Genomic DNA, 19,349 nt, shown 5'->3' on the forward strand with positions numbered 1-19,349 from the left:
AGTCTCCACATCCGCTTCTGTGTAAGGCCGTAGCACTGTAGCCGTCTGCTCATGCGCAGACGGCTGCTGTGTTAATAGTTTACACAGGACCAAAAGGAGCGCATGCACCTGAGGAGCACATACACAGCAACCCAGCAATCAACACACCATCTTACACAGGACTAGTAGTACAAGGTAAGTTGGAAAATTCATCATTTGCAAGGGTTCGTTTTTAAGGTTTTAAGCATTGATTTAAACTGTAATAATGTGGAGCATTGTGTAGGGGAAAAAAGAAGGGTTAAAATAAAAAGGGAGGTGAAATATTATATATAGATAAAGTTGAGCTGTATTTTATAATGTATAATACCGTATACAGTGTAAAATAAATAAAACTTTTTTCTTTAAACTGCAATTAGGGTTAATTAATTATATTTAGGGTTGCCTTATCAAGCAAATACAGTATATAGCCCCCTTGGCAATACACACACATCCGATTGTGCCCATATCACATTTTAACTGGGTATGTGTGTGTGTGTGTGTGTATATATATAATTGCTCATTTTCATAGGGTCTAATTTCTGTTAATGCTAAATTGCCTCTGCATATGCAGATGAGCACAACAAACACAAGTGACGTGTTGGGCATATGTTCGTTACACTGTGTGATTATTAGATGCTGGGGTGTCACCTCCCACTTCAAGCATCTGGTTCTGTTTCTCATCTCCATGGGAGATGGATTATGCTTCAGAGCGTTCTGCACAGTGTACAGCCCTTGATGACAAATGTATGTTTTATAAATGATCTTGATAATTATTATTTGGCTGGTTAGAATTCAGATAATTCGGAATGTTGCAGGGGTAGATGACGGGTTAATACAGCGATGCAAAACATTAGACACCCAGTGCTTGGGACACTTTAGTAGTAACAGATGAAGAGCAGCAGTTTTCACTGTCATGTGGTTTTGGATGGTATGCACCTTAATATCCAAATGTAGAAAATTCTTGCACAGATGTAATGTAAAAACTAAATAGGAAATCTGTTCTATAAAAAAAAATAAAAAAAAAAAATATACACACACACACACACACACACACACACACACACACACACACACACACACACACACACACACACACACACACACACACACACACACACACACACATTCTTGGATTGTCGATGTAAATATTTGAGTCTCTTGTTCACCGTGCATGTCACAATTATTTGTACATAAACACGCCTACCTAGAGCAATCTAGGAAATTTGGTCACGGCTATTCCACCGCAACCAAATGACCTCCGGCGCTTTACTGCAACTCGCCCCACCACCTGGAGCTGCCGCTTCGCCACTAAGGTAACCCCCAAACACCCCCCCTAATGTTAACTGCAACCCTAATAACCTTAACCTGTGAGCCTAAAACCCTTTAACCCCCTAGCCTAATCAGTAAAACTTACCTTAGAGGTGGCCAGCGGCGGCGGAAGTTCTAGCAGTGAATTGACTGCGTCGGAAGGTCCGTCTGCGGCTGAATGGTCGCGGCCAAATGTCCCATTCCAACTTGGAGCCCTTAGTTGAGAGCATTGCTCACTGTATACACCATTGGCCAGAAGCAATGACGTTTCCATATTGTTTTCTTTTTTCTTTTATGTATTGAAGGTGAAAAAAACACCTTTTCCAGGGACACAGTGTTCTTGTAATAGAATATGGGAGTACTAAAAATCTCCTATCAGAAACGATAGTCTTCCTTGGGGCTCCGCGTGGGGGGGGGGGCGGCAATCAATGGTTCACTACCAGAACAGAAAGAGGTAGACGAGTATAAAAATGAGAACCTGTATAGGCCCATCATAAAACTGAGGTACAGCGGATCCTACTAGGTGTCACACAAACACACACACACGCTCTATCAAGGAGTAACAAACACAACATATCAACAGGTCTTATAGTCATGTGACTTCATGCGTCCCAGCGTTTAATACATTTACTCATCATGGGAACTACGTTTTCCTGTAGCCAGAGTAACCAACTCATGATGAAAATGAGCCTCCATTTAGTGATTGAAAAGACTAAACTAATTGTTGTACATCCGCAATTAAAATCAAGATACATATACATTCATCTGTATTGGGAGCAGTATTGTCTGCAGGATATTATAATTTAAAAAAAATTGACATACACCTCAATGGCATGGGGAGTATCCTAGTTACTTAAACACCATGAAAAACGTCAGGATGATGAGAAAAGAGACCGTATATATACAGTATATAGACGATCTAAACGCTTAACCCGATGCCTGTTAATTTTGTATCTCTCAATATGCTCATAGCTTGATGAGTGAACATATTAAACACTGCAAATGGAGTTTTGTATTTATCTAGATAATTTCTTTAAGGTTTGTAACTGTAATCCTGTCAATTTCATAATGCATTGTATATTAAACATGGGTAGGTGTTTCAACCAATTAAAGTAGGAGACGGGCAAGAGAAACAGCATGGAAGCGAACTGTGAGAAAACACATAAAACGGCAAAGAATAATAAAGGAACAAAAAAACCCACACCTTCTTCATAAGTTCTATATGCTTTGTATAAATGGTGCCACTTCAGGTTTTTTTTAATGTATATACCTTGTGTAGAACTATGGCAGGGTTCACCAAGCTCTAGTTATTGGCTCATATTTGTTGAATCTCTGCTACAATGTGTAGTCATTGTGTTTGGGTTACTGTATCTGTAGGCATAAGATTTATTATTCTATATGAATATAAAATATAGTATAATATTCTATTGGTTTTCATGCGTATATTCAGATATTAAAATGTAGTAGTTGGCTATTAAATATATACTTTCCCACATATAATACTGAGTATTCATCGTATTAGAATTTTGGTTTAAGGCTTTGTAATACATAACTTTTCATAGATAATTACATTCCTTTCCATAGATAATTACATACCTTTCCATAGATAATTATATGTATTCAGAAATCCGTGTCTGCTGTGTAAAGCAGCCAAACAGAGCTTTGCATTAGTCAGTGGCCGTTTTAGCCTCGCAATCTGTAGAAGAACACTGCAATCTCTTGTGACAAGCTTTGACAATATACAGTGAGAACAGATTAGAAATGCAAGACAAAAAATGCTAACAGAGAATGTTGTATATTTTATGCCTTTACACTTAAACATTTGTGGAAATATACAAGTATAGCCTTTTCTGTTTGGTATAAAATACATATTTTATTCAATCAGTGATTAACTTCTCTGATCGTGGAGTGCAAGCGTTTCCAGGGAGTCTTCCTCATTAGTCAGAGCTAACCTCTTTAGACTTGCAGTCCCAGAGCTCACTCATTTGGACCTTTTGGATTTTGATAGCTATTAAATGGATATCATTTTATGTTTTAGTATGATTTAAATAGAAATTAGTTCTTCTAAATGAAATGTAATAATTTTACATATTGTCTTAAATTTGTGTTTTTAATATACAAATATAAATGCAGAAACAAACGTTTTCCATGAGTGAAAATGTATAGTTACTGCGAAAATATCCAGAATGGAACAGAAGAAGAACGTAGTCATTAAATGCTATTTTTATTCATGTTATACATTTGTTTTCTTTACTCATGAATACAAATATCTTTGTTCTTATTCTGTTGCAGGTCAGTCCGATGAAAAATCTGAAATCAAAACCAATGGTAAGTGACACACATGAACTATATCATTTTTTACAGAGCATCTCTTTGTTACACTTCTGCTACAATATACTAGTAATCTGCGGTATTGTGTAGGATGCAAATAATATATTAATTGATCTGATTATCTGGTTAGCACAAAATGACTGTATTTGACATGGGTTTCATTCATGACATTTCTGAACTCTGTTATACAGTAAGGACCAAAGTTTATATGCTAATGTAGATCTGGCTGCGACATAAATTCATTTGCCTGTTCATTTCTTGTAAATTTCTTAAAGTATCAATGACACTTCTCTACAACTCTTAAATAGTTGAATGAATAGTTCTCTTTGAAATGCGGCAATGTGGGCACCACTGAGCAAAGATCTGACATAACCCTGTAAACTACATCCTACAGTACCTGGCTTTACTGATCCTGCATATCATAGAACTTGGTGTAACCCTTAATGAATGCTACTGAAGCAGCCTTTCTATGTTGTGCATCTTCCTCTAACGTGTTTCATAATGTAGTCACTCTCACAGGTATAATGCGTCGGGAAGATGCGCTTCACAATGGTCTGCTCCCGCCCTGTATGTACAATTTGTTTATATTAATAATTGTTACGACTTTAAGAGAAACAGAAACTCTATTCCAGAAAACAGTGCCGTCATGAGGTGGTTTATGTTTTCTCTGTCTTTCTGACGGTGGATTAGCGGAGGTCATGCCAACGGACAAATTCATTGCTTGAATGAGGGTAGTAGTTCTCAAAGTAGGTGTCATGGCTCATTTGACACTGTTGCCAACCAAGTGTTGACAACTTCTTTAACTTTGTATCACATTATGCCTATTACATAGGTTGTATACATTTTGAGGCTGTCTTTATTTTTATTACATGACCAGGGAGGTTCCAGGCGGTTCCCCTCTCCCCCCGCCTTGTACCCACATGCAACGTACAAATAAAGACAGGAAACGGGAGCTGGAGGTAAAATGGCCGCGGCTATTTATTTATACAGAAAACCTAATGGGGTAAATGCACTCCCTGCCAGAGTGTGCTCCTTTGACAGGAGGGGGAGGGGACGGTCAGCCGGCCCTCGAACCGCTGACCTCGTGTCCCCTACGCGAGCGGGCTCTCGAGGTCATGGATAACTGACCTTGCCCACTCGTACTCCCCCCGGGCTCAAACGGCCCAGCTCCCAGTCTGGCAAGAACAAGCACCCACCCCCCAAGAGCCGCCGCGACAAAGGCAAAACTGGTCAATGACCCCTCCTGTTCGGAACCTCGTCCTTTCACTCAGCACAGTATCAGCTGTTCGTGCTGTAACGGAACAAAGAACCATTAACACGGCATACAATGCATATGTCCACATTCCTGGGAATACCCTGCCCTGCTCAACCTTCTGCTGCCGTTCATTACATGATTGCAATCACTAACTAAGGGGATGGGTGGGTGGGAAATCGTCTGGCGGGCAGCCAAAGAGGATGTGCTGCCCGCCAGCCTGGCCTTAAGTAGGCCTTCCTGGAACTCCTCCCCTGTCCTGGGGAGGGAGGTGTGGGGGCGGGCCAGCGAGGGGAAGGCCGGACCCCCCCCGGTCATGAAGCCCCCCCGCCTATGGCTAGGGGGGCCGCTATATCTTTAAGTGGATATTCAGCCACCTATAGTAGCACCAAAGTTCCACAAATGCCTAAAGCAGGTTTTCTGAAGGACCTCCATTTGATTGCCATGCTTAAGAAAAGCGGAAACATTGTGGCCCCATAAGCTCCTTTTCCCAAAACTCCCTTATATAAAGTTGCCAGATTGCTTACGTTGTATCCTATATTATTCCCAACTTATCTTATAACCATTAGGTTCTTGTCATTTCTGTTTAAATGGTTTAATTTTCTTTCCTGAAAACATTATTGGTGCTACCTGAATAGTTCTACAAAATGGGATGATAAAGAGAAATAATCCAAACAGGATCCCTTATAAATTGCACTCATGGAGGATACAAGTAAATAGGGGAAATTGATATCCCGGGGTTCAAATAATGCATCAGAGGCCATTCATATTGAATAGTAGACATTAACCATTAAAATAAACTTTATTGGGTCAAATAAAGGGAAAATGAGGTGTGAGGGTATATGTACATATATACTGTGGACAAAAAAACAGATGTTGGTGTGGAAGCTGGAGATAAGAGCACACTACCCATAAATTGCTAGATCCACAAGGGATGAGGGGTGCCCCTCAAAGAGTTAATACTTGTAATAGTGGGATAGTAACCCACACATTCCCAGCACGCTCAAACCCCAAACCCACTATATATATATATATATATATATATATATATATATATATATATATATAGCAACTGTAAATATTACTGTATGTTCATTTGCATGTCTTAGACATGTCTGCATCTTTTGTTGTGAATAGTGGGATAGTACCCTGCAAATATAGCAAACCTACACTTTAATGTGCTTGTACTCACAGCATTCTCACATACGATACTGTGAAGCTAAATAGCAACAATTGTGCCTCTGGGGTCTGGTGCAGGTACAATGTCCTGTACTACAGCCTACAAAGTAGCACTACTGCTATCATGGTCTCCAGATCTGAATGACGGATGCAAATCCTGTAACAATATTGTTGGACTGGCAGAAAAAACCTTAATATAATTCTTAAATGTACATAGTGACATCCGTAGCGGTATTAGTGTAGCATGACGTATATTTTCAAATAGCCGGAAGAAAAGAGTAAGCAACCATAATAAACAGACTTGTTACTGGTAAGGCATTTCCCTTCCCGCAACCCTGCTTCATATTCCTGACGGGTGAGTGACCCAGTTGTCTTCAATATCTAGCAACCAGTTAAATCATGATACCGTAGGAGGTGAATCCCACCAGAGCCATTTAAACCATCGTTAATAGCAAAAAGTTCCCGGTATCGGTCTTACTACTTGAATAGTTCAGAAAATGGTCTTGGATAAACAGCTGTCCTCCAATTTGGATGATGTACCATGTTATTTTAAAGCAGTATTTCATTCAAAATTCTGGGTTTTTAAAATAAATTACAGTATTCGATAATACTGCATTTTCTTTTCACTCTGCCCTATTTAATGTCTTTTACTTTATGAAGCTTCCTTGTGTTGCTATAGCAACAGTTTAGGGAGTAACACCGCTTATTCTTTTGCAATAGGCAGCCACATTGCGTGTGCTGGGAAGCAGGATCTTGGCCGATCGCTCACAATCAGCAGCTTAGATAAATGTAGTGCTTTAATGTGAAGAAACTGCTGCATTTTTTTATTCGTCATGCAGAGCGCCATGTTTGGGGTTACAATGGGGGTGAAAATGCCTCTACTCTCCTAAAGTAAACTCTTATTATAAATCTATCAGATTATACCTGGTGGTTTAAATAGAAGGTTTACGGTTGTGGTTGCCAATTTATCATGTCAAGTAAGTTATCTGGGGTACAGTGAGATGAAGCTGCAGATGTGGCTCGCCATTGTGTATTATAATGTGGCCATCAGTTCTGTGTGACTTTGTATTCATTAATATCCCAAGATTAGCAACAGGGAGCTCTCTTGTTGCAATTAACTTTCTTAAAGATGAAGCTAATGGAATGGAGGTAGGGTTGAGGTCTTGATGGGATACCCATATGGTAGCAGACAACACTCCTGTTAGGTAACAATGGTGATGCTTCATTATTTTGTTTTTCATCTTCTTGATGCTGTATAAATCATTAGGTCAGAATGCAATGTTGCCCCGTATAAGTGAAAGTTAATCACTTCATGTATTAATTAGAGGTGGATTTGCCATCTGCTCTATATGGCAATGCAAAACGGTAGTGGCCCTGACTTAATTTAGTTGGTTTCTGATCTGAATTTATTTATTTTATTTTCATTAGAAAATGACAAAATAAGCCAAAGCTTTTCTTTTTAAATAGATTTATCCCTCGCACAATTGATTTTGATAAACACCAGAAATAAAAGCACTCAGAACATTTTAAAAACTTTTCTCATTTGCATGTAATCAAGAAACAACCAAGCCATTGCTAATTGAAAACAGCAGTTATTCTTTACACTCTTGGGAGTGAAAAATGAATATAGGCGAATATCTTTGGAGGCTGCTTAATTAAAAAAAAATCAATGTAGAAATATTTTTGTGTGTCCATCTATATTTCACACTTTTTATTTCCTGCACTTTTGCTTCCCTGTCAATGGTTTTACATCAATGGAAAGCTCTAAACATTTGGCCAATAGTATGTACTGTATTAGAACAGGTGCTCAGTCACTATTACATTGTAGAAACTTCCTTGGAACTTTGTATACTTTGCGGTTTGCTGGTGATACATTCTGCGCATGTGCGCAGGCAATGCTAATACATTTGTAGAGCCATATTTACTAAGCAGTGCTATTCCATAAGACACCTTTTAGAGCCAGAAGACGCCTTACAGCCCATTCAAATGACACTGGAAGGCATAGTTGAACTTGGTAAATATTGCCCATATTGTGTAATTTAGAGTCTACATCTGTAAAAGTTTGTAGCCTGCTATTGAACAAACTATACCCTTTATATTACTGTGGTTTATTCGTGTGTTCTAAAAACAATAATTCAGGTGTTCATCATAAAAATGCATACCAATGCATGAAGATGCGCTTAATTGTTTCAGTATATACCTGGAGCTGAATAGGCAAAAAATATGTTTGCGAATTCTGATCCACCCTGGTTCCTTCCGTCTGTGATCAGTCTCAAAAAGGGCGATCTGCCCTTTTTCTCAGATTTTTTTTCTTTTTTTTTTTTTTTTCTATCACTGACAATCCACATTGCAGATTAATAATCCGCCGTCAAATTATTAAAAATGTGCACGCAGATTTAATCTGAGGGGGGAAAGAGAGCAGCGGATTTCGGATTCATTATGGAATCTGAGTGCGGATTCTTAAAAATCCACCCGGATTGTATCCAATGGCGGATTCTGATTGATCCGCTCTGATTTTTTTAGTGCCCAATCTGTGGACGGATTTGGTCTAAAACCCGGAAAATTGGGGGAACTGATTTCTGGAGTGGTTAGCCCATTACTGCACACAAGCCCTTTTCTTTTTTTACCGTTAGGTGTTCTAACCCTGTTCTGAAGGAAATATTTTTTTTTATGATGTAGTACCACTTGGAATAGTTGCTGAATTAGAGAATCCTCTTACTAGAAGCCTGTTCACCAAAATTGTGCTCATTAATGGGTCAGCAATGATAATTCCCATTGTCATGCATCTTTAAAGTTGAAAATGTGTTAACAATAACAGGGAATATGAATAATTTTCTTGGAATCATCAGTTGTAACACTGTACAATAAACAGAATGTCCCCACCTATTATTCTGGTATAGCCACATGTAGTAATACCCACCTCAATGCCTCTCTGCTTCAAGGTCGGTAGTGCTCCTCTCTTCAATGAGAAGCTTGGGGGGGTTTAGCAGCAAGGCCACTTTCATGATCTTTCACCACATTGGATGTTTGAATCTCTCAAAGGAAAGCTCCGCTTTTATTTTGAAAAAATATGGTTATGCTTTCGTAACAGAGGGTGCTCGTATCAAGCAAGCTACTCATTTAAAGACTCGGAGACCAAGGAATACATTTTCCAGGCCGAACAATATTTTTATTTTATTATCTGAACGTGCACTGTGGTCCCTTATAACACCAAGCAATGTATACATTAATTATTCTGTTTGTTCATGTTCTGTATTTACAATTAAGTTGGTGCATTGTTTCTTTATCCTTCTCAATTAAAGCAGCAGTTCAAGCAATATCCTACATGTGTTTTTTTATTTTTTAATAAATCAGTTCTGTACTATGAGAAAATACTTGTATCATTTAAAAAAATAGTTTTAAAGACATTTTTTAATGTTTCTAATGTAGGAAGCATTTCTAAAGTGACAGCCCCTTCGCTTTCTGATAGGCTCTGGCTCTTGAGCCTCACACTCTCTCTAGCAGTGCACCAATTGAATCTAGTAACTGCCCAGTCAATCCTATTCTAGGACTACATTGCCCAAAATGCTGAGCAAGAACTGAATTAAATAACCCGGAGCCAGCGATTGATTACAGGAGAATGGATCCATCTGTAGCTTAGCTAATCACTTGGCAGTGTGCAGATTGTATTGATGCACACATTGAAAAAAAAAAAATTATATATATATACAGGTAAACCCCGTTATAACGCGGTCCTCGGGGTCCACCCCGAGACCACCGCGTTAGTAACGGGGTCGCGCTAATTTTTTTTAAAAATGGCCGCCGCATCAGCGCATATTCACCCCGCGGTCCCGGCTTCCCCCTGTCACCGCGTGACAGGAGATGGGAGGGGGGATGCCCCTCCGGCTTCAGCTTCCCCTGTCACTGCGGGACAGGAGATGGGAGGGGGGATGCCCCTCCGGTCCCGGCTTCGGGTTCCCCGTCACCACATGCCCCTCCGTCTTCAGCTTCCCCTGTCACCGCGTGACAGGAGATGGGAGGGGGGATGCCCCTCCGGCTTCGGCTTCAGCTTCCCCTGTCACCGCGGGACAGGAGATGGGAGGGGGGATGCCCCTCCGGTTCCGGCTTCCCCTGTCACCGCGTGACAGGAGATGGGAGGGGGGATGCCCCTCCGGCTTCAGCTTCCCCTGTCACCGCGGGACAGGAGATGGGAGGGGGGATGCCCCTCCGGCTTCAGCTTCCCCTGTCACCGCGGGACAGGAGATGGGAGGGGGGATGCCCCTCCGGTCCCGGCTTCGGGTTCCCCGTCACCACATGCCTCACCAATCATCCCCAAGGTAAGGCTGATTTATGTATATGTGTATTGGGAGGGGTGTGTGTGTGTGCAGTGTGCAGTGTGTGTCAGTGTGAGCAGTGTGTGTGCAGTGTGCGCAATGAGCAGTGTGTCAGTGTGTGCAGTGTGAGCAATGAGCAGTGTGCGTGCAGTGTGCAGTGTGTGTCAGTGTGTGCAGTGTGAGCAATGAGCAGTGTGTGTGCAGTGTGTGTCAGTGTGAGTAGTGTGAGCAATGAGCAGTGTGTGTGTGCAGTGAGAGTGTGTGCAGTGTGTGCAGTGTGTAAAAAAAAAAAACGAATCGCGGTATAACGAGGCGCGTTATAACGGGGTTTACCTGTATATATATATATATATATATATATGTAATTTGTCAAAGATGCCAGGTGCGCAGAAATATAGGGGTTAATATCTAGTAGGTGCTGCCTGAATGCTGGTTTTAACACAAAAACCCAAAGGTATATGTGTTATTGCATTTGGCGCAGATTCAAGATTATACCCAATTGAGGGATTTGTGGGGTAAGACTTGCAGTGTCTATGTCCCTAATTTATAAGCAGTTTTGGTGTGTGTATAATAAGTATATTGTAAACTAAAAGTAAGTAAATTGTACTTTTAGTTTTCCGCTATACTGCGGATATAACCACATATGATGTTAAATAGATGAATTATGGTCAATTGAAATTAATAAAAAATAGAAAAAATGTATAAAAATCAGAAAAAATATGTAAATCCCAGTTCGTATAAGGATATTCTCTAATGGATTACTTATCAAAGCTTCATGGTGTAATAACCAAAAGTTCAAATAGTTGGTAATCGTGATGATATGCAGCTGGAAGATAAAAAAAACATCAATTTGCAGTGCACTTACTTGAGATATTTTGGGGACCTTCACGATGCTTGAACTCTGCACTCCATCCACTTAGCAGAGATACAGTTCTGTTACAGCGCCTTAGTTAGATTACCAAGTCGTCCCCTATCTCGCTGCTCCTCCTGATCTGGTGGTGGTGTGGGGACCTTCACGCTGCACCCGGTCCGCTTAGCTGGTATCACTCTGCTCCTGCGCCTCGGGTCTCCTGCCAAGTCGTCCCCTCTTTCCACCTGCCTGTATTCTCATGTCTTTTCACTTCTACCATCACTGCAGACGGACAGGCTCACAGACCGCAGCTCTCATGGGAAATCACGCGCCTGCCCCACTCTGTAGGCAGCACCGTCACCAATTTCCTCCTCTCTTGCTTCCTCAATGTCACATTTGCCGCAACTCCGGTCAGAGACCGCCCCGCTGACGCGTCACACGGCGGACCCATGCGCACACGCACGGCCAGGGCAGTACACGCACGCTCGGAAAGGAGCTGCCAGCGCCTCCCACGGGGAGGGAACTCGGCCACACGCCCGCGTGACGTCAGCGTTCCGCGACGCGCATCGCGCGCGCGCGGGTTGCTCGGCAACCAAGGCAATCACCAGGAAAGCCTGACCTGCAGGCTGTTTCAGATTACTGCCGCCCGGACACCATTGGAGGACCGGATCACACCCCTGCAAGGTAATTGGATCCTTCCCACATATATACCTGCTCCTGTCTGGCATTCTTTGCTGAGCATAAACTCCTGTTTATGCATTGTGCTCACCGCTGCTGTTTAGTTGGCTTGAACTTTGCTTGGTCTGACCTGTCTGTTCTCTCCTGTCCTGAGCCTGGCTGTTCTTTGGATTCCTACACTCTCCAGCGCTTTGACCCCGGCTTCGCCCTCGACCATTCTACCTTCTATTACCCTGGACCTTGGCTACGGAAATCTACCATCCTCTACTCTCCAACCCCGGAACACGGCAAGTACCCTGACTACCCTGACCTCTCCAACCCTACGACGCGGTACGACTTGGACTACGCATTCCGGACAGGACTGCGTGGTTGTGGGTCGGTGTCTTTCTATCCCCACCTCAGCCCCGCGGTCTTCCGTCCTGTTTGTGGTGAGCGCAGCGTGACAATATGCTCAGCCCAACAAACATGGACGCCGCTGAGGTGGCCCGACGCCTAGACACACATGAGGAATGCTTCCGGCAACTTACCGGATCGTTCACACTTAAGGAACAACTAGTCTCCCAACTCAAACAAGACGTGGATACCCTTACTGAGCAAGTTAGACGCCTGACCTTATCTACAACCAACACCGCCCCACTTGCAACCATTCACTCACGACACATACCTCTGAGCCAAGACTACCAACGCCCAACCGGTATGCAGGGGATCCCAACGGTTGTCGGGGGTTTCTGAACCAGTGCTCCATACAGTTTGAGCTGCTTCCCTCTCACTTCCCTTCTTCACGATCAAAGGTCGCATACATACTCTCCTTGCTGACTGACGCCGCTCTAGCCTGGGCATCTCCTATCTGGGAGCAACATCCCGATCTGACTTCAAACCTCGCCCTCTTCATCGCCGAGTTCAGAAGGGTGTTTGACACCCCAGGGCGTAAGGTTACCGCCGCATCTACTCTGCTTAATATTTCCCAGGGAGACCGTACTGTGGCTCGCTATGCCCTGGATTTTCGGACGGTGGCTACGGAGACCGGCTGGAACGATGAGGCCCTATCTGCAGTCTTCTGCCAGGGACTGTCCGAACGTCTGAAGGACGAACTGGCCTCTCTTGATCGCCCCGCTGGATTGGAAAATCTGATAAACCTGTGTATCCGTATGGATCAGCGTCTCCAAGAGAGAAAGATGGAGAGAAACAAACACCCACGAGGTATACAATCGTCCTCCTTTTCCACCATAGGCCCTCTACTCTCCACAACTCCCGTTCTAGACGAACCCATGCAGCTGGGAGGGACTAGTCTTTCGCCTATCGAGAGGCAACGGAGAAGACGAGCAGGGCTGTGCCTCTACTGTGGCAATAACGGACACCTGGTGATCAACTGTCCACTTAAACCGGGAAACGCCAAAGCCCAGTGAGTATAAGGAGGATCACGCTGGGTACTGCAACCTTTCCTCCTCCTCAACACTCTACTAGGATTTACCTACCCATCTCCATATTCGGTGAGACCTTCACAGTACAGACACGGGCCTTTCTGGATTCTGGGTCAGGGGGAAACTTCGTTGATCAAGAGTTCGCAATCAAGAATAGGATACCGTTGGTACCCAAAGATCGACCGGTAGCCCTTGAAGCCATCGACGGACGACCCTTGCAGCCCGCGTTCATTTCCTTGCAAACTGTGCCCCATAAGATCTCGACCGGTGACTTCCACTCCGAGACCATAACAGTGGATATTATCCACACTCCCTCCACGGACGTTATTCTGGGACTCCCGTGGCTCCGGATCCACAATCCAGTCGTTGACTGGACAGAGTCCACGCCTCTACGTTGGAGTTCCTATTGCTTGGAACATTGCATGTCTGCTCCTAAGGCAGTGGCAGGTCTGGAGGTCACGGATCCTGACAGGATACAGTTACCGGGGATATATGAAGAGTTTCGCGATGTCTTTGACAAACGCCAGGCAGAGGAACTTCCGCCACATAGTGCGTACGATTGCCCAATCAATCTTCTACCCGGTACCATTCCCCCGAGAGGAGGATCATACCCATTATCCATACCTGAGACCCAGGCTATGAGACTATATCCAGGTGAATCTCCAAAGGGGGTTCATTCAAAAATCCTCATCACCTGCTGGGGCAGGTTTTTTCTTCGTCAAAAAAAAGGACGGAACCCTCAGACCCTGCATAGACTATTGCGGTCTCAACAAACTCACCATAAAGAACCGCTACCCCCTTCCGTTGATAGCAGAATTATTTGACAAACTCCAAGGAGCTAGGATCTTCACCAAACTGGATCTCAGAGGCGCCTATAATATGGTTAGAATCAGACAAGGAGACGAATGGAAGACAGCATTCAATACTCGCGACGGGCACTACGAGTACCGAGTCATGCCGTTTGGCTTGTGTAACGCCCCTGCGGTCTTCCACGACTTTGTAAATGACATCTTTAGAGACCTTCTGGACCGTCATGTGATAGTATACCTGGACGATATACTAATTTTTTCCAGATCCATGCCTGAACATACTACTCACGTCAAACAAGTCTTGCGGCGCTTAAGAGAGAACCTCTTGTTTGCTAAGCTCGAGAAATGCCATTTCCACCAAAAATCTACCTCCTTTCTCGGCTACATCATATCGGACACCGGTCTCGCTATGGACCCTAGCAAGGTCAAAGCTGTACTCGAATGGCCCTGTCCTCTCTCCCTCAAGGCTATCCAAAGGTTCCTCGGCTTCACCAACTATTACCGGAGGTTCATTCAAGGATTCTCATCGGAAGTAGCACCCATCACGGCGCTCACTCAGAAAGGAGCTGACCCTACGAATTGGTCTGACGAAGCTCTCCAGGCCTTCGAGAGGATAAAAACGGCATTCGCCTCAGCACCCATCTTAGTACACCCAGACTCTTCATTACCCTTTTCCTTAGAGGTTGACGCCTCCGATGTAGGAGCAGGTGCTATACTCTCCCAGAGAAAGAACCCTCAAGCTCCACTTCACCCCTGTGCGTATTTTTCTAAAAAAAAAATTCCTCCGCCCAAAGGAATTATGACGTGGGTAACCGTGAGCTCCTCGCGATCAAACTGGCCTTAGAGGAGTGGAGACACCTACTGGAGGGCACGGAAACGCCAGTCACGATATTAACAGACCATAAAAACCTACTTTACATTGAGGGAGCACGGCGACTCGGGTCTCGCCAGGCAAGATGGTCCTTATTCTTTACGCGCTTCAATTTCCTTATTTCATATATCCCAGGCTCTAAGAACATTAAAGCCGATGCCTTGTCTCGACAGTTCCTGGTAGAAGATAACAAGGTGGAACAGCAGGAGACCATTCTTCAATCCACTTGCATTGTGGCAGCCAATACTTTCAGCGCCTTGTCTGATATTACCAAGGCCCAGAACAACATCCCAGCAGGACTCAATGTTCCGGAGGATCGTTTGTTCACCCCACTTCTTTACCAGAGGAGAGTCATGGAGTGGGGGCATTCATCCAAGACAGCTGGTCATCCTGGCACCAAAAGAACTACTGAGCTCATCGAACACACGTTCTGGTGGCCCAACATGCGGAGAGACATTCAAGCTTTTGTAGCTACATGCTCTACTTGTGCACGGAACAAGACGCCACACAACAGACCTGCGGGTCTCCTTCAACCATTACCTATCCCGGAACGTCCATGGACACACATATCTATGGACTTTATCGTTGAGTTGCCTAAATCTAGAGGCATGGACACCATACTTATAGTGGTGGACAGGTTTTCAAAACAGGCACACTTCATCCCCATGAAAGTTCTACCCACCGCACCGATGTTGTCCGACGTTTTCATCAGGGAGATCTTCAGGTTACATGGGACTCCCCTGGTCATAGTATCTGACAGAGGATCCCAATTCATCTCCCGGTTCTGGAGGGCTTTTTGTAAGAGTCTGGACGTCACACTACACTTTTCGTCAGGCTATCACCCCCAGACCAATGGGCAAACGGAACGCACCAATCAGTCTCTGGAACAATTCTTAAGGTGTTTTGTTGCTGATACTCAAGACGACTGGGCGGAACTTCTCCCGTGGGCAGAATTCTCCCATAACAATCTTCGGAATGAATCATCTCAACAGTCACCATTCATGGTCAACTATGGCTTCCATCCTTCTGCACTCCCTTCTCTTATCTCGAAGTCTGGAGTCCCGGCCTCAGAGGACAAGATCCTCCACTTACAAGACTTATGGCAGAAAATCCATCTTAACCTACAGCACGCTGGTAAACTACAGAAGAGACAAGCGGACCGTCACCGAAGAGAGGTCCCAGGGTACTCTGTAGGACAAAGGGTCTGGTTATCCACCAAAAACATTCGTTTAAAGGTAACCTCACCCAAACTGGCACCGCGCTTTATTGGTCCCTTCCGCATCACTAAAAGGATCAACCTACCGGCTAGAACTGCCTAAAAATATGAGAATTCCCTCCGTCTTTCACTCCTCCCTTCTAAAACCATGTCTACAAGACTCATCCTCCAAAGGACAACCTAAACCTCCGCAAACCATACTAGTAGAGGGTGAACAAGAATATGAGGTACAGACCATCCTCAACTCTAGAATGTCCAGAGGAGGATTGCAATATCTCATACACTGGAGAGGCTATGGCCCGGAAGAGAGAGAGTGGATCCCTCATCGTCAGGTACATGCCAACCGTCTCATTTATGCCTTCCACCGCAGGTACCCTGAAAAACCATCCCTGGGTCGCCCGGAGGTCTCCCCTCAAGGGGGGGATACTGTCACATCTGCCGCAACTCCGGTCAGAGACCGCCCCGCTGACGCGTCACACGGCGGACCCATGCGCACACGCACGGCCAGGGCAGTACACGCACGCTCGGAAAGGAGCTGCCGGCGCCTCCCACAGGGAGGGTACTCGGCCGCACGCCCGCGTGACGTCAGCGTTCCGCGATGCGCATCGCGCACGCGCGCGGGTTGCTCGGCAACCAAGGCAATCACCAGGAAAGCCTGACCTGCAGGCTGTTTCAGATTACTGCCGCCCGGACACCATTGGAGGACCGGATCACACCCCTGCAAGGTAATTGGATCCTTCCCACATATATACCTGCTCCTGTCTGGCATTCCTTGCTGAGCATAAACTCCTGTTTATGCATTGTGCTCACCGCTGCTGTTTAGTTGGCTTGAACTTTGCTTGGTCTGACCTGTCTGTTCTCTCCTGTCCTGAGCCTGGCTGTTCTTTGGATTCCTACACTCTCCAGCGCTTTGACCCCGGCTTCGCCCTCGACCATTCTACCTTCTATTACCCTGGACCTTGGCTACGGAAATCTACCATCCTCTACTCTCCAACCCCGGAACACGGCAAGTACCCTGACTACCCTGACCTCCCCAACCCTACGACGCGGTACGACTTGGACTACGCATTCCAGACAGGACTGCATGGTTGTGGGTCGGTGTCTTTCTATCCCCACCTCAGCCCCGCGGTCTTCCGTGCTGTTTGTGGTGAGCGCAGCGTGACACTCAATGATCTAACACCCAATTTAGTTAGACTTGGGTGTATTCAACCGCAGTGCAATTGCCACTTCTCAGTGTATTGATGCACACATTGAATGAAAAATAAATAAATAATATATATGTATATATGTGTGTGTGTATATATATATATATATATATATATATATATATATATATATATATATATATATATATATATATATATATATATATACAGATACAGTGTTCGACAAATCACCCAAAAATCTACTCGCCCAACCAAAAAATCTACTCGCCACCTAGTCCCGCCCCTAGTCCCGCCCCCAACCCCGCTTTAAAATAAAATATATAAATAAAATACATTTAATAAATTCCTAGTCAGAACAACATTCGTTTTTGACATAAATGTATTTATTGTATTACATTATACTACAATTAGTCCTTGTTACGTGTGTGGGTGTGTGGTGTGTGTGTGTGTATATGTACTGCACCGACACACTTTATTCGAGCAAATACCCAGTATGTACCTGGCAGATACCTGGAATGCGCCGCTCCTCACCTCTGACAAGCCCCGTTGCATTTGCCTTCCCAGCCTGGGTTCATGCCTGGCTGACGGCGGGCTGATCTGTTAAATGATAATGATTAGGATTTAATAGGCTGCAATGCTTCGCGGTGTCTACCAGATGGCATAAATTCATGAATTGTAATGCAGTATATATGTATATACTGTGCAGTATTGCAGCCAGAGGGAATAAAATGCTTCAATCCCTGCCTGGAAAATACCTCAATGCACTCGGGCAGAAAAACAGTCACAAACCTCAATACACCCGGGTATACCCGAATTCGTGGGACTAGCCGAGCTCGAATAAAGTGTGTCGCCAGTGTATGTCGGATCTAGAAATAAAAGCCAGGTGTGAATAACCCCTTAACCAGTGTCTAGACGTTCCCGCTTCACAATGTCTAAAGCAGCAATCCCGCCTGGGATCTTACCTGATCCGCAGTCCCTCAATGTCCAGGTTCCCTCATTCCTGCAATGTTATACATTGGGGGAGATGTGTTCCCTACCTGTCTTCTGGGTTAGGGGGGGTTCCGATGTCTTCCGTGTGAAGCTTGAGTCAGATCTGGAAGAAAGCAGTATAGATTATTTCGGTGTAGTATAGGGCAGTTAAGATATATAGGGTAAATAAGAGATCCAGAGTGTGAGAGAGTGTGGGTGAAAGACACACAGAGAGAGAGACACACAGAGAGAGAGACACACAGAGAGAAGAGACACACAGAGAGAGAGAGACAGACACACACAGAGAGAGAGACCACACAGAGAGACACACACACAGAGAGAGAGACACACACACAGAGAGAGACACACAGAGAGAGAGAGGCACACAGAGAGAGAGAGACACACAGAGAGAGAGACACACAGAGAGAGAGACACACAGAGAGAGAGACACACACAGAGAGAGAGACACACAACAGAGACACACACAGAGAGACACACAGAGAAGAGACACACACAGAGGGAGACACAGAGGGAGACACACACACAGAGGGAGACACACACACAGAGGGAGACACACACACAGAGGGACACGACACACAGAGGGAGAGACAGACACAGAGGGAGAGACAGACACAGAGGGAGAGACAGACACAGAGGAGAGACAGACACAGAGGGAGAGACAGACACAGAGGAGAGACAGACACAGAGGGAGAGACAGACACAGAGGGAGAGACAGACACAGAGGGAGAGACAGTCACAGAGGGAGAGACAGTCACAGAGGGAGAGACAGTCACAGAGGGAGAGACCAGTCACAGAGGGAGAGACAGACACAGAGGGAGAGACAGACACAGAGGGAGAGACAGACACAGAGGGAGAGAGACAGACACAGAGGGAGAGACAGACACAGAGGGAGAGACAGACACAGAGGGAGAGACAGACACAGAGGGAGAGACAGACACAGAGGGAGA

At 44.7% G+C, this 19,349-nt stretch overlaps 1 protein-coding gene across 3 annotated transcripts in view; it reads left to right on the forward strand.

Annotated features, from left to right (window-relative positions):
• GTF2F2 (general transcription factor IIF subunit 2) overlaps window positions 1-19,349 on the forward strand; it is a 196,372-nt gene that overhangs the window by 41,481 nt on the left and 135,542 nt on the right. For all 3 annotated transcript variants that reach the window (XR_012799933.1, XR_012799934.1, XM_075591111.1), the window contains exon 5: window positions 3,619-3,654. Coding sequence is in view for 1 of the 3 variants with exons in the window: in XM_075591111.1 (XP_075447226.1) it covers window positions 3,619-3,654 (36 nt within the window). In the remaining 2 variants the exon portion in view is untranslated. The remainder of the gene's footprint in view (window positions 1-3,618; window positions 3,655-19,349) is intronic.

The sequence above is a fragment of the Ascaphus truei genome, chromosome 3 (genome assembly GCF_040206685.1).
Source record: "Ascaphus truei isolate aAscTru1 chromosome 3, aAscTru1.hap1, whole genome shotgun sequence".
NCBI classification, from domain to species: Eukaryota; Metazoa; Chordata; class Amphibia; order Anura; family Ascaphidae; genus Ascaphus; species Ascaphus truei.